This window comes from Macrobrachium rosenbergii, chromosome 2, assembly GCF_040412425.1.
Source record: "Macrobrachium rosenbergii isolate ZJJX-2024 chromosome 2, ASM4041242v1, whole genome shotgun sequence".
In the NCBI taxonomy this organism is placed as follows: domain Eukaryota; kingdom Metazoa; phylum Arthropoda; class Malacostraca; order Decapoda; family Palaemonidae; genus Macrobrachium; species Macrobrachium rosenbergii.
In genome coordinates, this window is record NC_089742.1 from 74,088,426 (window position 1) to 74,111,124 (window position 22,699).

Sequence of the window (22,699 nt, forward strand, 5' to 3'; positions counted from 1 at the left end):
TGAATAAATGTACAGTACCAAGAGTGCCGTTAAATGTATTGGGAGCAAAAAAATTATGTAAATTACGTGATTATACCACTTAAGAACAATGTGTAATTAGAAGGAAGAACGATGTGTAATTGGAAGGTAAAACAAAGTATGAAATTGTTTCATGGAGCTAGTACAAAGAAATTTCCATTCACTGGTATGGAAACTTATAATAATGTGATGGTCAGCTACACTTCCATGGACAAAGGTCTTAAGCTACGTGACTAAATAAAGGGTTTAACGTAGGTGAAAAGAATTTTAAGTAATGTGAAAAAAATGTAGCGGAATTAAATTTTTGTTCAAGTAATGCGCGACGTTTTTAATGGGGGTTGGGGGCGGGGGGGTGGAGGTAGTTTGGCAAACAAACCTGGTTGACCACATCAAGCTTTGAGATGCAAGGCTGCTTTTACCAAAAACATTTGATTTATTTCCGTTTAATAGGTCACTTCGATTTTGAATAACCTCATAGGTCCCAGAGCTTTGCTTTTTGCCCAAATTTCATATTCCATTTAATTTACGAAGTCACTAGTATAAGGTATTTACAATTTGTTTTCACAGCTAAAAATGAAATCTCCTTTGGGTGGTAGTGCCGTTAGTGCACCTGTGCGGTGCACTGTAGGCATTACTTAAGGCTCTTTGCAGCATCCCTTCGTTCCTAGCTACAACCCCCTTTCATTCTTTTCACTGTACCTGCGTTCGTATTCTTATATCTATCTTGACACCCCCTCCTATTAATTTTCCCTTTCAGCGCTGAGTGACCTCATAAGGTCCCAGCGCTTGGGCTTAGGCTTAAACGCTGTATTCTATTCTATCCATGAAACCAATTTAAAAACTAATAATTCTCGGGACTGGTTGTTTAGTACAGTACTGTTACTGATACTATTGGCTTAGTGATTTTGTGAATTTGACACCTAATAGGAGATGATTGAGCAAAATAGTCGAACTAAGTCATCAAAGACGTTTGGAGGATTTTAACATTTCTGTCGTTAGGTATGGAATGCTTCACGAGGATGTATCATATGAAATGGTATTTGTTTTAATGGGTCTTTCTAATTGCTATCGTTTCTGCTTATTACGGAAATGAAAATTGTAAACTACTGAAGGAATTTGTAAATTAGTGAATGAAATAAGATACAGGTTATAAAAAACTCATTGGTACATGGGTCCCATGTTTTACAAAAATTCTCAATACGGGTTTTAATAAACTGGTTGCTCTAGAGCAGAACGGTTGTGGTAAAATGTTATTACCTTTTAAATACGTTGTTTATTGTAACTAAGCTTTATAGTGAAAGTAAATAAAATTATGGAGGTTACTTATCAGGATGATTGCCTTAGTTTATTTGGAAAAAGGTAAACGCCGTTAAGGGGTTTTTTACGAAAAGACATCTCGGGTTGCTGCTAAGTCTGTCTACGCAAATCGTGCCGTCGTTTATTATGGGTCGTGCTACAAAGGCCAATAGATTTGCTAAGCGAGCTTCATCGTAACTGAACGTTCTTTGAGGGGGGAAAAGGCGGAAGGGAAAAAAAGAGTTGAGGAATTGGAATGTAGAATTTAGGCCAAAAGCCAAGCGCTGAGACCTACGAAGTCATTCATCGCTGAAAGGGAAATTGACAGTAAGAAGGCTTGAAAAATATAACATGAGGAAAGCCTTGCAGCTGCACTGTGAAGTAATTGTGAGAGAGGGTGGAAAGTCAGATGGAAGAAAGAGAATATGAAGGAAGGTAGAGAAAGGAATGAAAGAGGTTGCAGCTAAGAGCCGAAGGGACGCTGCAAAGAACCTTAAGTAATGCCTACAGTGCACCACGTGAGGTGCACTGACGGCACTACCCACCTACGGGAGAGTTGAGGAATTGCTTAAGCTGAGGATGACACTCAATAAAAAAATTGCTTAGGCCGAGGAGGATAAACCAGAAGTAAGGGCGAGGAAGTGAGGCGCGAAAACAAATTGCTTAGGCCGAGGAATAACACCAATAAATATAAACCCTTCGGTCCCCAGCTGCATCCCCGTTCATATTCTCTTTCTTCCATCTTATTTTCCACCCTCGCCTAACAATTGTTTATAGTGCAACTGCGAGGCTTTCCTCCTGTTATACCTTTCAAACCTCCTTACCAATTGTCAATTTCCGTTTCAGCGCTGAACGAACTCATAGGTGCCAACGCTTGGCCTCTTGCCCAAATTCTATATTCCAAATCCAATTCAACAAACATAAACCTGTAAATGCGTGAACAGCAATATACGTGATTGTGCATCACGTTTGGGAATGATGGTTTGTGTTTACAGTTTAGGGAATGAAAACCTTCTGGTAGGGAGCCTTGTGACCTCATGGCATCTAGGCTCCGTAGTGGGGTAGAGCTGTCAGTGCACCTCACGTGTTGCACTGTAGGCATTACTTAAGGTTCTTTGCAGCGTCCCTTCGGCTCCTAGCTGCAACCTCTCTTTTCTTTTACTGTACCTCCGTCCATATTCAGTTTGACTTTCCACCCTCTCTAAAAATTGTTTCCTAGTGCAACTGTGAGGTTTTCCTCCTGCTACTCCTTTCAAACTTTTTTACAGACTGTCAATTTCTCTTTCAGTGCTGAATGACCTCATAGGTCCCAGGGCTTGGCCTCTGGCCTAAAGTCAATTATCTATGGCATTTCAGGCTGCATATAAGGCCTTGTCCACACGATAGGTTATCGCCTGGCTGCGTTGGTCTGTCAACCAGCCCCATCCCCCTTGGCATAATTGTTATGTCCCACACTTGCTTGTAGGTGAATTGAACGGTTGTCTTCCTGGGCAGTGGCAAATGAGTGGTAGCCAGGCCCATGCACGATAAAAAAAAAAAAAAAAAAAAAGCCGCGCGTGCACGGTATTAACCGTTGATGTGTAAAACATCACGAACAGAGCGCATAAAATGTTAGCCTATGTAAACAATGTTTTATAAATTAAGTATTGGGAAGCCTTGTGAATAAATACTAATATATATGTATATGTGTGTGTGTGTTAGGTAAAGTCCACAATGAAATTCCTGTTACAAAACATAGTGTATTAAAATATATATATATGCAAAGCTTACAGCTTTCGTCCAACTGCTGTGGACTTAATCACTTTAAAATGGAGTATAATAAACAACTCAGGAAACAAAGTAAAGCAGGAAACCATACACACAAACAAGCACTACAGAAAATAAAACTGTTAATCAGGCTGTTGGGCCCTTAAGTCAATTCTCAAATTTTTCGAGACCTTCTTGGCGGAAAAACCTGGAGTCTTCCGCTAAAGAGCCAGCAAGGTGGTTTTGCTCTAAATTATGACTCTGACGTTGGAAAGAATTTAACTAACTAGATATATTTCTAAAATTACGAATACCCGGACATTTACAAATTTCTTCGCTTATAACATTATTTTCAACAATACCCAAGTATTATTTAAGGTATTGAGGGCGGCTTCAATACATCTTTTGGTGGATCTGTCAAAGCATTTGTACACAACTTGACCATTTTTAAAATTTTTAAAAAGATTTATGCTATGATCCCTTTCCCAGGTGTGTCGAGCTGCAGAGCTATAATTATTCCACAATTTACTTGCTGAAATATGTTAATTTTTGCTTTTACCAAACGAACAACCACTTTCACCGATATAGCAAGAATCACAATCCATACAACCAATAGCATAAACACCAATATCTTCGGACAATTTTACAGGGTTGTTTTTTATGATTTTTCTCGCAACTGTGGTAGGGGACTGGATTACGATATTGTACCCGTGTTTTTCCATATTAAATTTTTGCGAAATATCTTGAATCTCCTCGTTGAAAGGGAGTGAAAGTGATTTCTGAAATAATGGCTGTTCAGGTCTTTCGCTTGGGTGATAATACATCCTCCTAGCTCGAGAGAGACGATTTTCTATAAAATATTCAGGGCAACACAGTTTATGAGAACTTGAAACTAGAAAGTTGAACTCTTGATCTAAAAAACAAGGATCACACACACGATATGCTCGAAAAAACAGATTAGTAAGTACGTTGCTTGTCATTTTGGCATCATGATAAGAGTAAAAATGAATGTAAGAATTAGAATGCGTGTTCTCTCTGTAAACAGAAAATTTAAAGGACTTATTAATTTCGTCTCTATGTACTATAAGATCTAGAAAAGGTAATTTATGATCTGCTTCTTTTTCAACAGTGAACTTAATGGAAGGAACCAAACTATTCAAAAGCGGCAAAAATTTGTTGAAACTTCATCATATTTGTACACATTGAAAATATCGTCCACGTATCGTACCCATAAAAACGGTCTAAGATCATCAGGTAAATTTTCCACATAATCTCTCAAAAAACTCCGTATACAGATTAGCTAAAATTGGAGAAAGGGACGACCTCATGGAAACTCCGGCTTTTTGTTGAAAAAAAAAGTTACCTTCAAATTCAAATGTGGTAGCTTCAACTAACATCTTAAGATCACAAAATTTATCAATAGGTGGTGGAGGTTCAAAAACGCCTTCTTCAGCAAGTACACTAAATTATCCAAGATAAGTTGCAGAAGTTCGACATGGTACTTTTATATTTATATATATATATATATATATATATATATATATATATATATATATATATATATATATATATATGTATGTGTGTGTGTGTGTGTGTGTGTGTGTGTGTGTGTGTGTGTGTGTGTGTATTTTAAGATTAACATGTATATATCATGTGTATGTACAAGTGAATATATGCACACACACACACACACACACACATATATATATATATGTGTGTATATATGTATATATATATATATATATACGTGTATATATATATACATGTGTGTGTGTATTATATTATATAATATAACATATATATGCATATATAGCATATATATATATATATATGAATATATATATATATATATATATATATATATATATATATATATATATATATATATATATATATATATATATATATATATATATATATATGTGTGTGTGTGTGTGTGTGTGTACATATGTCGTTACGTATTTTTCTTGTAACTGGCAGCATCGTCGCTTCGTGTCAGGCTTCACAACACCGGTACTACCGGGTGCTCAACTACCGGTGTTGGAAGTTTGCTGGTTTGTCCCTACTTTTTACCCGAAGCCACAAGAGACAGATATGGGGGCCAGGGGATACAAGGGAAGGGGTGGGGCGTAATATGCAATATTTCATATATATTTTTGATCATCATGCGTTAACACTGCACAGCGTCAGTTTTGCTGATTGTATTCATACAAATGAATTAAGTTAATCTGAAAATACGATTGGACCACACATACTACTAGAATGGTTTTAGATGCCTTAAATCAACCTGAAAATGTAGCCAGTCACTGGTGGACACCAAGGCAGACGAGGCACAACAGGGAGTGCAAGTGGTTCAATCAAATTGTTATTGATTGGTTGGATATAGAATTTAGCCCAAAGGCCAAGCACTGGGACCTATGAGGTCATTTAGCGCTGAAACGGAAATTAACAGTAAAAGGTTCGAGAGGTGTAACGGGAAGGAAAACCTCGCAGTTGCACTATGAATCAATTGTTAGGAGAGGGAGCAAAGTAAGGTGGAAGAAAGGGAATATGAAAGGATGTACAGTAAAAGGAACGAAAGGGGTTGCAGCTAGGGGCCGAAGGCACGCTACAAAGACCCTTAAGTAATGCCTACAATGCACCGCATCAAATTGTTATTTAATACATTTATATTAGGCAGTGTTTGGTCAAAGAAGAACCAGTTCATGAGTGTTACTCAAGCTGTACTTTTGTCGATCACTGATACAGTAATTCGTGAAGTTTCAAGATAACTAACTAACATGACGCTTACGCATTCGGGTCGTTTCGGCCGTAAGCGCGTTTACGTGCAAAATGGCGCCATGTTTAGTACCAGCCCCTTGGGGACGTACGTAAAACATGAAATAATAATGGTAAATACCATAAACATAACGGTAAATACCATAAACATAACGTCTTACATTGTTTTGGATGTTACGGCCGAAAGTGACTTACGGCCGAAACGACCAGGACCGACGCTCACTATAGTCATAAGAATAAGAAAGGGGGTGATTATTACCATGTCATTACTGAGTTTGTCCATTTGGTGAATCTGTATTCAGCCATAAAGGAAGTTGCTAGCATACAGTTCTTGACATTTTGTATCGGTAAAACCATCTAAAAATGCATGGGTAAGAAATATTATTGGGTTCAATGAGTAGACTGATTTCATTTAGAAAAAACCATAGGAATGTTGTCTCCTGATTATCTTTTTTGAATTAATGGGTTCTTGAATTTAACTGTTTTATTGGTTTCTCAATATCAATTATGCTGTTTTGTATTTTCCTTTCATAACCAGCTGCTGTTATATATATATATATATATATATATATATATATATATATATATATATATATATATATATATATATATCGTGCTATATATATGCCGAATATTATATATACATAAGTCGAACCCATAATGCCGAATGGATACATAACCGAACGGATATAAAACCGAACGGACAAAAGTAAAAGCAAAACAACACCTACTTGGGAAGTTTAATGACCAACTCACCATTCTGGCACTTAAGATGCAATGAGATAGTTCTTGACAAACTACCAATTCACCATTTCGTTACTAGGAGATGTTTCTCAAACTAAAAATTTTGAAATACATGCGAAAAACATGTTATCCATACAGTAGTTTGACCATGGAGTTCATTAAAACAGCGCGTGGTGGCTAAAACTCCTTCATAATGGATACATATACGTACGTTGTTGATCAAAATATATATATGAAAAACATGTTACCCATACAGTTTGACCATGGAATTCATTGAAACAGCGCGTAGTGGTAACAAGCTCCTTCTTAATGGATTGAAACAGCGCGTATTGGCAACAAGCTCCTTCTTAATGGATACACATACGTTGATGAAAAAGTTAAGGAAACCACATACTGGAGGTAAGAGAAAGGCAAAGTGTGGAGTGCAAGACGCATAACTGTATGATACCGAACAAGGCAGTGCTACAAATCATTCACATCCTCCGGATGGTGCTCAAAATAGTGTTTTAAAAGCTTTGGATACTATGAAAACTAGAGCCGAACAGACGGAAGAGGTAACAAGCAGTGTAATTAACAATGCCACGGAAGAATTGCCCCAGAGCATTGCTGGCTCTCTGCCTAAGAGAGAAACGCCTGGACGAATGGTAGGTAAGGCGAGCAAGAAATGTTAACGAGAGTGAAGACGTGTTTCCCATAAAAAAACAGTTGGAGAAAACTTTCGGTTGTATGAAACTACCGCTGTTACCCTTTTTTCAACAGAGGAGAATTGGAAATTACTATTTAGTAAAACAGCTGTATACTATACATGCTATTATTTCAGAGAGCAAAACCTTGCCATTAGTGTATTGCAGTGCAAGTAACAAAAAGAAATAAAGGCGTCCAGGACCCAGATTCAAGAACAATAGACTTCGAACGAGCAACAATAAATGGCATTAAAAAAAGACTGCCCTAATACATCAATAAGTGTTTGTTTCTTTCATTTTGGCCAATGTTTATGGCGAAATATTCGGTCTTGTGTACTGCAACAACGGTATGTTGAACCCGGCAATGCTCTTCTCATTGCAGTTGCAAGGACTTGCCTATGTCTCACTCGCAGATGTGCACGAGTTATTTGACTCATTAGTAAATTCCATAACTGCCGAAACTGATGACTTATTAAGTGATTTTCTAGTATATTTGAAAGTACTTGGTTGGGAATAACCCAGAGAGGGCGTCGAAGGAGGCCAATTTTTGATATTGAATTATGGTCTGTCCACACTCGTGTTTATGATAATTTGCCGAGAACTACAATTCTCTCGAAGACTGACGTCAGGCTTTTAAAAAGACTCGGTGTAACACATCTTACAATCACCAAACTACTAAAAGTTTTTAGAAATGAACAGGCAGTATCCAATGAAATTTTAATGGAGCAGGCATCTATAGGGATTGACATATCACGGCCTAACAAGAAATATAATACTGTTAACGAAGAAGAATTAACGTTTCTGTGAGCTTTAGCTCACACTTTTAAATAAACTTCTAATAACTTTATTATTACGTGCTTGCATTGTAAATCCAAAATAGTAATCCAATAAAACGTTGCTTTATTCATATGTGTTTCGTTTCCTTTCAGCTTTATGTCCGCTCGGCATAATAAACTTTAAACTGCATGTCCGTTCGACGTTATTGATTTCGACCCCTTGTCCATTCGGCTTTATGTCCTTTCGGCATCATGGCTTCGGCTTCCTCCCCTTCGGCAAAAGTGCATTCGACATCCTGACCGTGTACCATATATATACATACACACACACATACATATATATGTGTATATATATATATATATATATATATATATATATATATATATATATATATATATATATATATATATGTGTGTGTGTGTGTGTGTGTGTGTGTGTGTGTGTGCACGAGCGTATGTGCATTTACAATAATTTAAGCAAAACATCCCTTAGTATCGAATTTACTTACCCTATAAGTAACTCACATCCAATGAGAATTATACAGGGTGTAACACGAGTTTATACAAATATTTTGTAAAATGAAAGAAAAAGTCAATCTGAGCAAAAAATGTTCTATAAACATGTACATTTTAAGGCTTCGTCTGTCGGTGCGGTGAATTTTTAAAATATTAATGGCGTACGGATGTCGGAGTAGTCAAGGATTTAGGGGGAACGGTTGATGAAGCACATCAGGCAACTGGATTGCTAGTCTTTTGATGATGAATTTTTTCTCTAAGGTTATTGAAAAATGCAACAATACAGTACTTCCAACTAGTAAATCGCCTGTGAACAGGCTTCAAGCAATCTAATTTTAATGGTTGGCTTTACGTATCAAGAAAGTAGCGTAAATGTTGCTTGGCAACATTTGTTTACGACCGTTGAATTCACTACCTACCAGTGGGGCGAGAGAGTCAAAGCTATTTCTTACTGGACGTAATGATTGATGAGTAATCTAAGCCACTACCCATCCAGGCAACTTAAAGCGTCCAGATTTCTTGTCCGCCTTGACAGAGCAACACACTGAGTAACTGCTGTTGACACTCATGCTAATATTACCACTTGTACTTGCCACAAGAATTTAAAACATGATTTCTTACCATAAAGAGTGAAAGGTTTTCCGTGAATCTGTTCATCTTATTCTGCTTTTCTTCTAATTCTTGATCTGGCTTGACTGCTTCAACCTCATCGTGGTTTATTATTTCTTTTCCGCTCACATCCTCCTCGTAATGGCCCAGGAGACACCAAAAACTGTTTGGAAAACCAAAATGTTGTACATTGTTCTATCTGTCAGTTTCTGCATCTCGGTAATAATAAAGTTTTGAATCTTGTTATATGATAAATGTTTTCTACAAAAGAGTGCGTGGATAAAAAAATAGAAGCCAAGGGAAAGCAGACACATTAATTCGAAGTAAACTGAACGTTTACAAAATATCCCGAAGACGAAGTGAAAACATTTTGAACCATATATACTGCAAAAGGATAGCTCAAAGTGAACAGGAAAGCGGCAATGATGGTGAGGTAAACACACAAGAAATATGATGACGACTGTTAACATTTTGGCAACATCACCTGATTCAGTTTTACCGATTTATGGAAGGAAATTTCAAAATTGAGCTTCTACTTCCCACAACTCGAAGACCCCAAAGAACCTTTGTAAATCACTGCATACTTGAATAGAATGAGTTAAAATTAACAGACGTAATCATCTTAGAACACTTGCTTCCGATTCAAGGGCATGGCCTTAAATGTTATGCGCAATGGGATTACCATTTTTCCCCCTCCAATACCACAATTTGAAATTTACTTGTCGGAAAATTATTTAAGGAGTTCTGAGACTTAAAACCCTTCCCAATTCAGTTTTAGTTTTTCGTTAGCGATTGACGCTGGGACGCTGAAAACTTTGCATCTCGTTCTCATTAAGTATCATTGGCTTCGCTGAACTCTTATGGAGGGAAAAAATGGTTTCTATTTATCATCATCCTTATCTGAATGAGTGTCGTTCCTTTTAATCTATCTAAGGAGTTTTTAGTGTTTACTGCATTCAGTTTTTTTTTGTTTTTGTTCCATTTACAGGGGAACTAGTTAAATTGAAGACCACTGGCAGGTTCCTCTTCAAAGTATTATCTAAGCTGCTTTCGTGCCACTGTCAATAATTTTGAATACACATTTCCTAGATTAAAAGCATTCAAGTAACCTATTAACTAGGGGCATCAGCCGTGTTGTAAACAGGTCGAATCTGCCTAACGGTTATTATACGCGCACGCGCGCACACATTCATTTATATATGTGTCCGCGCTAGCGCAGAAGAATCACTCAAAATTGCAGATTCTCCACTTACGGCGAATCTAAAACTCCCAAATACCGAGCCATTAGTACTCCTTAATATCGAATTCGCTTTTCTTTAGGAATAACTTGACACCCAAAGGGGATTATGTATGAAAAGTGCATCTGCTCTGGCCAGGAGTATTCCTACTGGTATTAATACAAAAGTAACAGGGATTTAACTACTAAGATACCTTGATGCAGATGCATTTTTCATACGCAGTTCCCTTTGTGAGCAAGGTATTCCCATGGTATAGTAGACTGGATATCAAGTGAGTGGCCCTAGAAATAGAGCAAGGCAGCAATGACTACTGCTTGCATTTTTCAGTTGCAAAATGAAGGATGACCCCTCTTTTAGTAAACGTTATCAGTTTTAGATACCAACAAAAGGCTCATTAGCAGTGGATCAAACAAACACCTTATACTTGCTTCACATTTAATCTGTCTTGTATGTTCTCCCTCAATTCTTGGAAAGGAGGCCCTTGCTTTCCAATAACTTTGCCCCTGATCTATCCACCACTCTGTCAGTCTTCCTCTCCCTCACAGCAAGCGCAAATTATACATTCTTCTTTTTTATACTCTCAGCTCTCTCCTTATTCACTACGAACACACAGTTTATCTCAACAGTTTCAGTTTTTATTCACCTTCAGTAGCCACACTTTCTTCCTTGAAGGAGATTGCTTACGAAACCCTCCATACATTTCAGTTTTGGCGTTCATAGACTTATCTTCTCCCAATCTTGGCTTACACCTTCCCTATCCTACCATCGTCAGTTATACTTACCCACTAATACCTATACGTCTCAACCCCTTCTGTTCTTCCACCTTCCATGTTAACGCCCATTGCTCCAGCTTCCTAGTTTCGTTTGCTTCCACAACCTTACGCCCATTCCCTTGCACCTTTCTCCTTTCATACAGACAAAATCAAACTCTCTAATTGATCCTTTCAATTTCTCTATACTAGTCTAAGCAAACCTCAGCCCTTCCACGCGTCTTTTAAGACCTTTCTCTTACCCCATTGCTTTGCATAGATCTCATGACATTGACCTAATTTCTCGCGCGACTCCACTCCATGAAAATATCAAATTGTCATGGAGACGTAAGCCACTTTCCTCTCTAAATGTTTATAAATAAGCTTTACTCCCATGAAAAACCTTTCAACCGCCCTCAGCAAAATACCTTCCACACCATACATGCTCAGCATCCTCTAGACTACCTTTCCGTCAGTTTTTAAGCCTTTTCTAGGTCCATGTACTCCACATACTGTTTTTACCCTTGACTTAGACTTCTCAAACACTTTCATAATAAACACTCGAGACATACAGCTTTTTGTTTATATACTTTATACCTACAATCCTCCTCCATATACTGTAAGTTCCTCTGTTGTATTTATATATATATATATATATATATATATATATATATATATATATATATATATATATATATATATATATATATATATATATATATATATATACATTTCATTTCAACTCATTTATCCCTTTAAAAATGGAAGCTTCTTAACATGGAAACTAGCACTTGCACAAAAAAACATCTTTAAATGACGGCAGTTGTTTGTTTCGGAGCAAACATATCTGATAGAGCAACATGCACATGATAAGAAAAACCTAAATTTGTGAAAGATGCTTAAAATTTCTAAATATAAATAAGATGAAAGTTTCTCTCAGTAACTATCAAATACAGCCAGAATTATTCTTTTTCACTCGAGCAAACGCCTATATGCTTCATCAAATGTATCCAACGGGGTTTTCTGAAGTCCCGTGTCATGAAATTCCATTACAGATTGAAAATACGAGACCAAAACAGCCATAATAGATCAGAAACCCACAAGAAGATGGTACTTAACAGAGATGGAAAAGGTGCTCAAGTCATCGTAGATGAAGAAAAAATAAACCAAAATAGGGACGAGCACACAAAAGAATGAAAATGGAATGAAGTAGGTGGCGCTGGTGTCGCCGTCCTGGCGGGTGTTGAGTGTGGGAGCTGTAACGCTCACCACTCTTTTCGGGGGTTTTGATAAGGAGAGATCTTTCAGTATATTTCCGTGGTAGTGGTATTTCACTCACCCTTCATTATACCGAGCAAAGAACGATCGACTGGGGTATAACCCCAGCTTTCCTGAAAGCTCTTTTCTCTGGTATATCTAGCATTGTTATACCTAGAAATTCGTGCTGTAATGGAATTTCACCCAACGGGACCTTAAATAGATTTTTCCTCTGTCAAAATCCCTTAATACCCCGCTTGAGCAGAGTTCAAAATAAATCCAGCAAAACGGTTTTTACTTCCTTCTTCGTGTATGAGGACTTATTTGCTTCTCCTTTTCTTTCTTACATTTGAACAGTCCTGTCTTTTATATCTCTGCGGGGCCATTCTATCATTTTTATTATACTATTTTTCATTGTATGAGTTCAGTTCCAAATTTTTTTTTTTCAACTTTGTTTCATCTGACCGGACGACGGACATACTACTGCTTGTTCCGAAACCGGAAGCCCGCCCCCCCCCCTTTTTTTTTATACAAATGCATTTTGTATAAATGTTGCTTATGCATACTTGCCCACTTAAAACTACTGATTATGTCGTTAAAAATAGAAATCTGGTGAAATTTTGACTGACTACAGCACTAACTACTTACGGTTCGCGTAGGCTATGAATTACATATCCTGGTAGATATTTCACTATGGTGGAACGCAGTCAGGATGGAGAAGGGTAAGAGTCTAACAACTTCATCTCAATACTCTTACTTAAGATGAAAAGATAGCACCTTCTGGAAGCACCTCCTTTATGGGAAACAGGTAAAAATGTGAACTCACTCACGCATATGATAAGTTGGAGTCTTCAAGCTGATTCATGTGACAATTATTGATGAAGGGACGGGATGGGAGGATTAGGAAGGTATTTTTGAGATCGGTCGGTGTGGATTCTCTTTTAGATGAAATAATTCCCGGTAGGGGGGCAGTGCCGTCAGTGCATCTCATGCGGTGGAATGTAGGCATTACTTAAGGTTCTTTGCAGCGTACCCTCGGCCCCTATAGCTGCAACCTCTTTCTTTCCTTTTACTGTACCTCCTTTCATATTCTCTTTCTTCCATCTTACTTTCCACCCTCTTCTAACAACTGATTCATAGTGCAACTGCGAGATTTTCCTCCTGTTTCACCTTTAAAACCTTTAACTGTCAATTTCCGTTTCAGCGCTGAATGACCTCATAGGTCCCAGAGCCTGGCCTTTGAACTAAATTCTATATTCAATTCAATTCAATTTTAGATGAAATACTTTTAAACTGCCTTCATCGTGTACGCTTCTTGCCCTGCTATAACCCTGCATGATGCACGCAGTTAGTTTGATTACTGATGAAGGATTGTAGAATTTTTATCCTTTATGAAGAATGACCATTGAAAAGCAACGGAATCAGACTGTAATTCATGCTATCAAAATCTGAGAAAAACATACTCCGAAATCTCGAAGGCCCATCTGACTGCTCTTGAGCGGTTGGGAAAATCTTTAGGAAGCTGAAAGTCCCTTCTAGACGACTCATGGTTCAAAAATATGGAATTGCCATATTCATTTTATTCTTTGTTGAAATACACATTAGCGTGAGAACTTAGTTCTCTCTAATGGTAGATATGATTATACATATATATGTACTATATAATCATATCTGTTCACATATACTGTGTATAGATAGTATATATGAATAGATATGATTATACACACACACACACACACACATATATATATATATATATATATAATATATATATATATATATAATATATATATATAATATATATATATATATATATATATATATATATATATATATATATATATATATATATATATATATATATATATATATATATATATATATATATATATATATATATATATATTTGTTTAGATATTTGTCGTATGAAACTATTTTTGAAGTTATTTATTTATTTATTTTTTAGTTTACTTTTTAGTTTTCTGAAAAGAAAACTGTTGTACCGGCTTTGTCTGTCCGCCCGCACTTTATTCTGTCCGCACTTTTTTCTGCCCGCACTTTTTCTGTCCGCCCTCAGGTCTTAAAAAGTACTGAGGGTAGAGGGCTGCAAATTGGTATGTTGATCATCCACCATCCAATCATCAAACGTACCAAATTGCATCCCTCTAGCCTCAGTAGTTTTGATTTTATTTAAGGTTAAAGTTAGCCATAATCAAGCATCTGGCAACGATATAGGACAGGCCACCTTCGGGCCGTGGTTAAAGATTCATGGGCCGCAGCTCATACAGCATTACACCGAAACCACCTAAAAATAGATCTATTTTCGGTGGCATTGATTTTACGCTGTACAGAAAACTCAATTGTGCTGAAGATACTTCGGCGCATTTATTACTTGTTTATGGATGTCTGTGCTATATTTCGGACTGCTTTTTCGGTGGTATGTACAAGGCAAGGTCTAAAGGATACTCTAGACCTTGGTAACTGAGTGAGATACGAATGGATGGTCTCCAAGCATTTTTAGACATAGCATTGAATGAATCGTTATCGGTTTGTACAGAAATTATCCGATAACTAAGGAAAAGGATATGTGAACTTGAAAATGTAAGCGTCCTGTGCATGATATAGGCATACTTTAGTTGTTCTAAAAAAGGCCATTTACCATGTTTTTTTTGAGAACGGTTTAACTTTAATTATAGGAAATAGCAAATCATGTCTGTGAAAATCCTCGATGACATCTTTCCAGGTATTACCCTTCGAAAACTAAGTTCATCGGAAGATTAAGAGGCAAATATAAGCAAATTAATCTTTAAATCTCTACCCTCAACAGACACACACATAGTAATGACATTAGCTTCAACAGCAAGGGATCCCAAGTTTGATTCTTGGGAGAGGTGGGATGACTTAGGAACATTTCACTTAAACCCAAAGGTTTCTTTTTATCTAAACGGTGAATTATGTAGCTGGTTATTAGTCGACTGTTTTAGGTCAAGGCCAGGGTGGAAAAGGCATGGGGCTAGCAGCCTCATCCCAAAATAATATCTGATAACTAGAGGAGCAATAACTTCTGAAGACAGCAGTCTGGGGCCACTGCAACTCCTCAACTCATTCTCACTCGCACCTTGCACGCAGATACACATTCAATAAGTGTCCTGCTCTCTGCACATCTGACCCTGGTGCAGCGAGTAGCCATACTATGGGGAAAGAATATGCCAAGTAGACTATCATTACCTGGCCACAGGGCTTTGAGGCCCTGGAGATCTGCTGACAGAGTCCCTTCCTAGCCAGCACATTGCATCATCACAGGCCCATGCACTGATGATTGAACTGCAGTGTGGATTCCAAGCTCTTTGGGTTAGCCTGAGAGATATTGTTACCTCCTTTTCAGGCCAGGGATATATTCAGCTGTGTAGAGAACGTTCTTTGTAAGCATTCCAGCTGCCATGAACACTAAGAACCAGGCTAAAAAACATGCATTGGAGTGTCTTTCACCTAAAGTGACACTTCATTTGACAGGTCATTGCACTTCAATCAATCAGGCAGTGCATTGTAAGAGCTTCTTTGTAGTGCAATGCAAAGCTGGAATAAGATAGTCAGCTCATAGTAGGTTTCTATGATAAATGCTAAAAAGACAGACTTTTTAAATGTATGATATGTTAAATTGTGTAGATGCCCTCTGGACATTGTGTTTTATATATGAAGTAGCCCACAGGAGCAATTTCACCAACTGGTGAGAAACTGGCATAAAAAGCAATTCATGGCTGATCCAGATAATGGCACAAATGCAATCCATGACATTGCAGCAACAAAACACAATGCAGAATTACCTAGCTGGTCCAATCTGTAATGGTTGTGGTGGGAACCACGAGCCTAACAGGCTATCATGCCTAAGAAAAAATGTCTATTACAATTGCTAGAAAACCAGCACTTGAAGCAGTGGAGGGGTTAAAGGAAGCCACTGATGAAACTGTCTGCTTTATCAGTGACATTGCAGACAATCATTCCTAGCCTATAATCACCAGCCTGGGTAGTTACCAGAGTGTCCAAAACACTTGTGATATGGAGTATGAATTTATAAGTGCAGTTGCAGACATGACCCCAAGTATGTGCCAAACAGGAAGCTTTCATGTCATCCTTCAATGGGATGTTTGATAGACTGACCAGCATTAACCTAGTTTACCTTTTCTCTAACCCTTTAAAATCTGTTGAGCAATTGTATAACCAAACAAGAAGTTTACTTTGTGAATCTCTAAGGAGCTTCAACATTCTACTACCTGCCCTCAGTATGAATTGGCTTGGTGCAAGAGATGATTTTGTAATGCTCAACCATTCAAAGGTATGTGGTGACTGAAGCCACTTCATCATTTCTAAGCGATGTCCTCATCACAGAAAGGGAGACACTAACAATGGTTGTTGGCAAGCACCACCTCATTCACCTGATGAGGTGATGTCTCCATGCATGACACACCTCAACATCAGTACTTAAAGGGAAGTGGGAACTGGAGCTCAGAGAACAGTTAGATAAAGACATGAAAAGGGGCAGTATCTGAGAAGTTCCTGCAAGTGTACACAAATGGTCCTAATCACCAAGAAATCTGGCCATCCAAGGCGCCACTTCAATGACATGTTTAGGGGAAGATACAGCACAAGTTAAGCCTCTTGACATGGTACCCAGAGTATCTCAACATTCCTACAGTAGACTGGGAGACACACACTAGGGTTCTCTTCAGGTGAGATTGAACAAGGGAAGCTGCTACCCAACCACATTAACAACACTTTAGGAATGCTAATGGGTGCCAACTCTATGTCAGATGCCTGCACAAAAACGCTCCATTGATGCTGTTTGGGACATACCTGGATATGTACAAGCACCAACGACACCTTCCTATAGGATGCAGTTGTAGATGTGTCATTCTAAAAAATTTACGTACTTACAATATGTACCAAATAGGATGCCAGTCTTTAGCCAGAGTGTGGAAGAAATGCCTGATGACTGCTACATGGATCATCTCTGTCATCAGATTTATGCACCAGCTAGCACCCTTTATGATCACTACTCCTATGATGAAGATTTTGTAAAATTTCCCAAAGAATTCAGAAGATTGATGTGTGTATTCTTCTACTGTAAAGTCGGTCCAAGCAGATATATAGGTCTTCACATTCAGTGGTAGGTTCCACTCCATGATTGCTCCTCACACCAAATGGGTGTTCATCCAGCCTACCACCACAGAAGTATCTTCTCAGAGTCCCATCCATGGATCTGACCAGACTTGTGTGTCCAGAGGGAGAGAGACAATTCTAAGTTATAGACTCAATGCACAAATCCCTTCAGAGAAGAAGTGACAGTCCTAGTCACCTTTTGCATAGGGCAACATGGAGAGCCTAATATCCAGGTTGACTTGACTAAAATGAACAGCATTAGTCTTAAATCTCTCTAAGGGTATTAGATGTCAGCAAAAGAAAACCAAAGTAGTCAAGTAGAAGACATCTCACAAGAAAATCAAGGCAATAAAACCTTGAAAGTGACCAGGTGGCGGCTTTACTAGGCCTGACCCAGCTAGCTACCACTTGAAATGAAGTTGATATCATGAATGCATGAACATACCAAGTTTTCTCATTGTTCAATGATGGTGGAGCAATGAGAGCAGTTGGAATAAAGTCCACATTAGTAAAAACCATGAATAAGGAAACCAAGGTGAACAAGGTTGTCATCTCCTTAAAGATTTGCTAAAAATATCTGTGGTGGCAGCTGCAATATTTGAAACTTTCTGGTGGTCTTGACATTTGAAGCAATTGCAAGGTGATACCTCCACAACATCCCAGACAGTATTCCCAGAGGGAGTGCCAGTATCCACTTCTGTGACCAGTACAGCCTAAGCAGTCTCAAAGCTTCAGGGAAGCAGCACAAGTATGCCAAGTCAAGACAAGCATAGGTGTTTAAAGTCTGCGAGCATTACATAGTTCCTGGTCCACAGAAGTTTTTCTTGGTTTCTGGTAACAATGGTTTCTGGTAACGAAACAGCACTTCTGAACTTTCTGTGTAAGGCATGGAGCCAAAATGAAGAGCTGAAGTCATCAACAGGTTCAACTGATTTCTATTTAGGTGATGGTTTCATGGAGAAAACAAATAGCGGGTTAGTGTCAAATGGTATTGTGAGTGACATTGTAGAGCTCCAATTTAATCAGTAGGAAGTAGATAACAGAGTTATTTTACATATAGTCCACAGCTTTCAGAAAGAGGGAGTGGTACGAGTAGTCATCAGTGCATACAACACAGATGTCTTCATTTCATGTGTGTACTATGCTTCTGTACTTTTCCAAGAACTTTTGGACACGTGGGCGCCACCTACACCACCCAGCTATCTGCCTGACCATGAGATTGAATCTGCACTGATCCCAGTGCAATGTAGAACACCGCCTTTCATCCACAGCCTATGTGGGAACAATACCACCAGTTTTCTTTTCTTCACTTGTAAAAAGACAAGCTGGAAAGAGGTGGATTTACAAGCACTTTGTGATGTAGATGAGAATCCTTCAAACATAATGACAGCAGACATCTTCCAGCAAATCAGAGACCTGCTGGTGGCTGTGGACATGGGGCAGGATGATGAGTTTAGGGTGTCTGAGCTGAAGAACCTAAGAGTTCACAAGCTTTTAAACAACAAGTCAACTCTCCTTAAACTTCTGCCCTCAGCTGAAGAAGAAGAGTTTGTACTGGATGTCTAATGGACAGCTCTGTCTACACTTGTAGACAAAATATCCCCGTAGTGCCTAAACAGATCTGGGATCATTCACAAATTATGGCTGGTCATTAGGTGATGACAAGCTTGTGGCTGCATCTTCAACACAAGCAGCATGGCCAGATCAGATGTCCGAGAATGTTACATCTGGCTGTCTGAGCAGTTGCAACAAAAACTTTTTGTACAGCAGGAAAGGAGTTTCTGTTAAATTAATTACCATTGCTAAGAATAAAAAAAGCAAGTTCAGTCATGTAAAGTTCCTGCTGCATTAAATCAGTAACTCTGATGATGAGAGTCAGTACCCATGATCCTCTTTTTCATATGATAACATTACATAAAACTTTCAAATATTTTGGTGGTCTGAGTTACTGTAAAGTTATTGTAAACATGTTGCTTAAAATTGTTATTTTCTCTTCTGTAAAAACATTAGTTTGTGTTTGATGTAGTTCCCATGGCAGTAATAGCAATGCTATCGTGAGATCTGAATGTATTGTTCACTCATGTTCTTTTGGTTTCATTTAAGTAGCAAAAGTTGGTGTGAACTAGTGGTTATTTGAGGATTTGCCTATACATAAGTAAACTATATTTCGTTTTGAGAAGCCCCAAATATTGCAAAAATCAATCACTAAAAGCAATTTATTGTTAATGTTAGACGGGATATGGGTAATAATTCTCTGTACTAAAAACAAAACTATATAAACTACTTAGGAACAGAAACAACAGTTTTTTTTATTATAACTGGTTATGATATTTAGTGGAATGGGCTTGCCTTTTTCAGTATGCCATGCTTCTTTCACGAAAAAATTAGGTTCTGATCCAGAGTAGTTATCATTTTCTGACCAGATTATGGGTAACACAGCAAGGCCTAGCAAGCTAACTCTAAACCAAATGTTATCTTACATAGTGTTTATCAACTTCAACAGTAAATGGACATGTTTGAGCCATGTTTGCTACCGGGGAGGGGGGAGGGCGGTATGTGCACCACCATGACCCTCTATGATAATGCAACTGGTACTGTGGGGATTCTGTTTTCCCTTCTCTTCCTCCCTCCTTTTCTTTCATTTTCTCTTTTTCCCTGTTTTAAACATCAATAGAAAAGACTTAAATGATAAAAACATTTGAATAAGAATGAAAAAAATATATTCTGTAAAATTCTCTCTTTCAAGAACTATGCTATAAAAAATTCTTTCTCTTAGAGTAGGTTGGGTTAGATTATGTTAGTTTAAGCTAAGCTGCATCAGGTTCAGAAGTGCATGCAATGAGGTTACTAAATCGAAAAAGAAATGAATAAATAAAGCCCATAATAAAAACAACCATGTATTTGTGTGTGTATATATAAGTGTATGTTTGTATGTGTACATACAACTGGCAGATTTTGTGATCACATTATCAAGAGGTTCTGAAAGTATGGACACCATCTTGTGATATTTACAGCATAAGAGATTCATGAGGTTGATAATGCCATTGGAGACATCTGGACAGTTCAATTTCTTATGTCCCAAAATATTAAGCCTTCAACTATCATTCAGACATTCGCAATGAGAGTGTCCTTAACACAAGGTTTAAAAACTTTCTCTTACATTTCTTTTACTTTCCTCTTACATTTGGAAATTTACAAAACTTTATTTCTCAGAATTGTAAGGTTCACGGCGCATTTTTCAAGAAAGGTTAAGGCTAGGTCTGAGGGATTCAATGTGTTTAGTTAACAAGTTTTATTAAAACATAATAAAAACCCCGTCCTACATGACCAAATATGGGTAAAAAAGAACCAAATAGTAGACTCCCTATAGAAAACAAAATATCCTGAAACCAAATATTTGTGTCACTGAAAATAACATGTGCTGTAACTCAAGCATCAAATGAAAGTTCAGGAACACCTTCTGGGTTTCACATTTTTAAAATGCTCAGCTTAATTTACAGGGAGACGTTATAAGACATGATTGTGATCGTAATAATTTGACTCGGTTAATATTTGTGTTGCCATGGTAACAGAGAATTATCGTAGAATCACGGATACTTACATAGATATAATTAAAGAAACTGGAATAACTTGGACAGGCCAAAATTGAAATACCTCACTGCAGTTATTACAGGTATTGCTAGGAATATCAGAAGTGCATGGCGTGGATCAAGGCCTCCAGTGGTAAGAATTGAATATATCATGGGTCCAAGGAATGTAGCTGCTCCTGTTCCAGCAGACCACGATGAAAGTACCTGCCTATAAAGGAAACATTTTAGAATACTTTCAAAATGACTGATTACTTTAGCATGCCAATAATAATGATCTGTGGATTATATTCAAGAGGAACCCATTTGTTCTAAATACCATGGAAGTCCTGTCACTAAGATGCCATCCCATTCAGTTCATACATCTAAACTGTAATCCACGTAATTTATTTTACCAATATTAAGAATACTGCTCCATTTCTATTGAGGCAGCTTCTCTGAATACATTAACCATAAAATGCAAAAGTTGGTCATTAGTTCTTAGGATAGGGTACACCACTGTTTAGAGACTGAACATACTCATGCATATGATCAGCACCCATGCCCCCTTTCCACTCAAGTGAGACCTTTCAGAACAAGGATGTCTCAGCAGGTAGACCTATGTACCCATCTATGTACCTCCAACCGCCACAAAACCCTCCATCCTCAGCTCACAAAAACAAGAAGGTCATGTGCAAGGGAAAATCTATTGCTGTATAAGCAAGACTTGAAGTGAGGACCCCCAAGGTGCAAGCCACTGATGATACCACTTAGTTACTATGGTTTATAACTAAGTCCACACAGACGAGAAGGGCTTCACGAACTCTGTCTCTCACATAGCTTTCCTCGTATCCGAGTAGACTAGTAGTCATTCTGGATGGCTAGGAGATCTGTTTCAAATTGTCAATATATGATTTTCAGGAAAAATGTTTGGAATTTGTTGAATGTTTTCGTAGACCCCATTATTATACACATAATGTTTGTTAGAGTGGCACTAAAAGCAGACCTGAATTCAGTGGATATTTTAAGGAAATTTCACTGGGCGACCAGATGGATATTATGATTTGTAATATAGGAAATACTACAGTACCACTGCCGAGCGCCGTAGGTGCGAGGCATAAAACTAGGTGGTCTGGGGTGAGCGCTCCCACAGCAAGGTCCGGGGCCGAGCGCCGGAAGCCAAAACTTTTAGTGGGATTTGAAGGCAATAGAACACATTTCCGTCTCTAGAAATGTCAAAATGATTCGGTCTGAGCCCCTGGACTTTAATGGGTCCTAGAAATATACTCAGTTTTTCAAACTGTGATAATGAAATCTGGGAGTTTAATGTGAGGGTCATGGAAAGCAAGAAAATGAAGACTGCTGGGTAATGAGTAAGAAGGGAAGAGGTTACGGTTAAGAGACCAAACAGGGTAAAAAAAAAAAAAAAAACCTGTGCTGTGAAGGTGGATAAGTTGGAAAGGTGCAGGAACAAACCTTAAGTCAGGGAGAACATGGGAAGCCTCAAAGTCAGTGGTGTAGGTCTGGCATAATAGACATTGGAAATCTTAATAAATATAAGTATGA

The 22,699-nt window shown here is 38.0% G+C and overlaps 1 protein-coding gene across 2 annotated transcripts in view; it reads right to left on the bottom strand.

The window, feature by feature from the left end:
* Window positions 1-22,699, bottom strand: part of Cln3 (CLN3 lysosomal/endosomal transmembrane protein, battenin) — a 97,261-nt gene that overhangs the window by 13,948 nt on the left and 60,614 nt on the right. For both annotated transcript variants that reach the window (XM_067121030.1, XM_067121035.1), the window contains exons 6-7: window positions 21,222-21,365; window positions 9,179-9,329 (exon numbers count right to left, since the gene is read on the bottom strand). In XM_067121030.1, coding sequence (XP_066977131.1) covers window positions 9,179-9,329; window positions 21,222-21,365 — 295 coding nt within the window. The remainder of the gene's footprint in view (window positions 1-9,178; window positions 9,330-21,221; window positions 21,366-22,699) is intronic.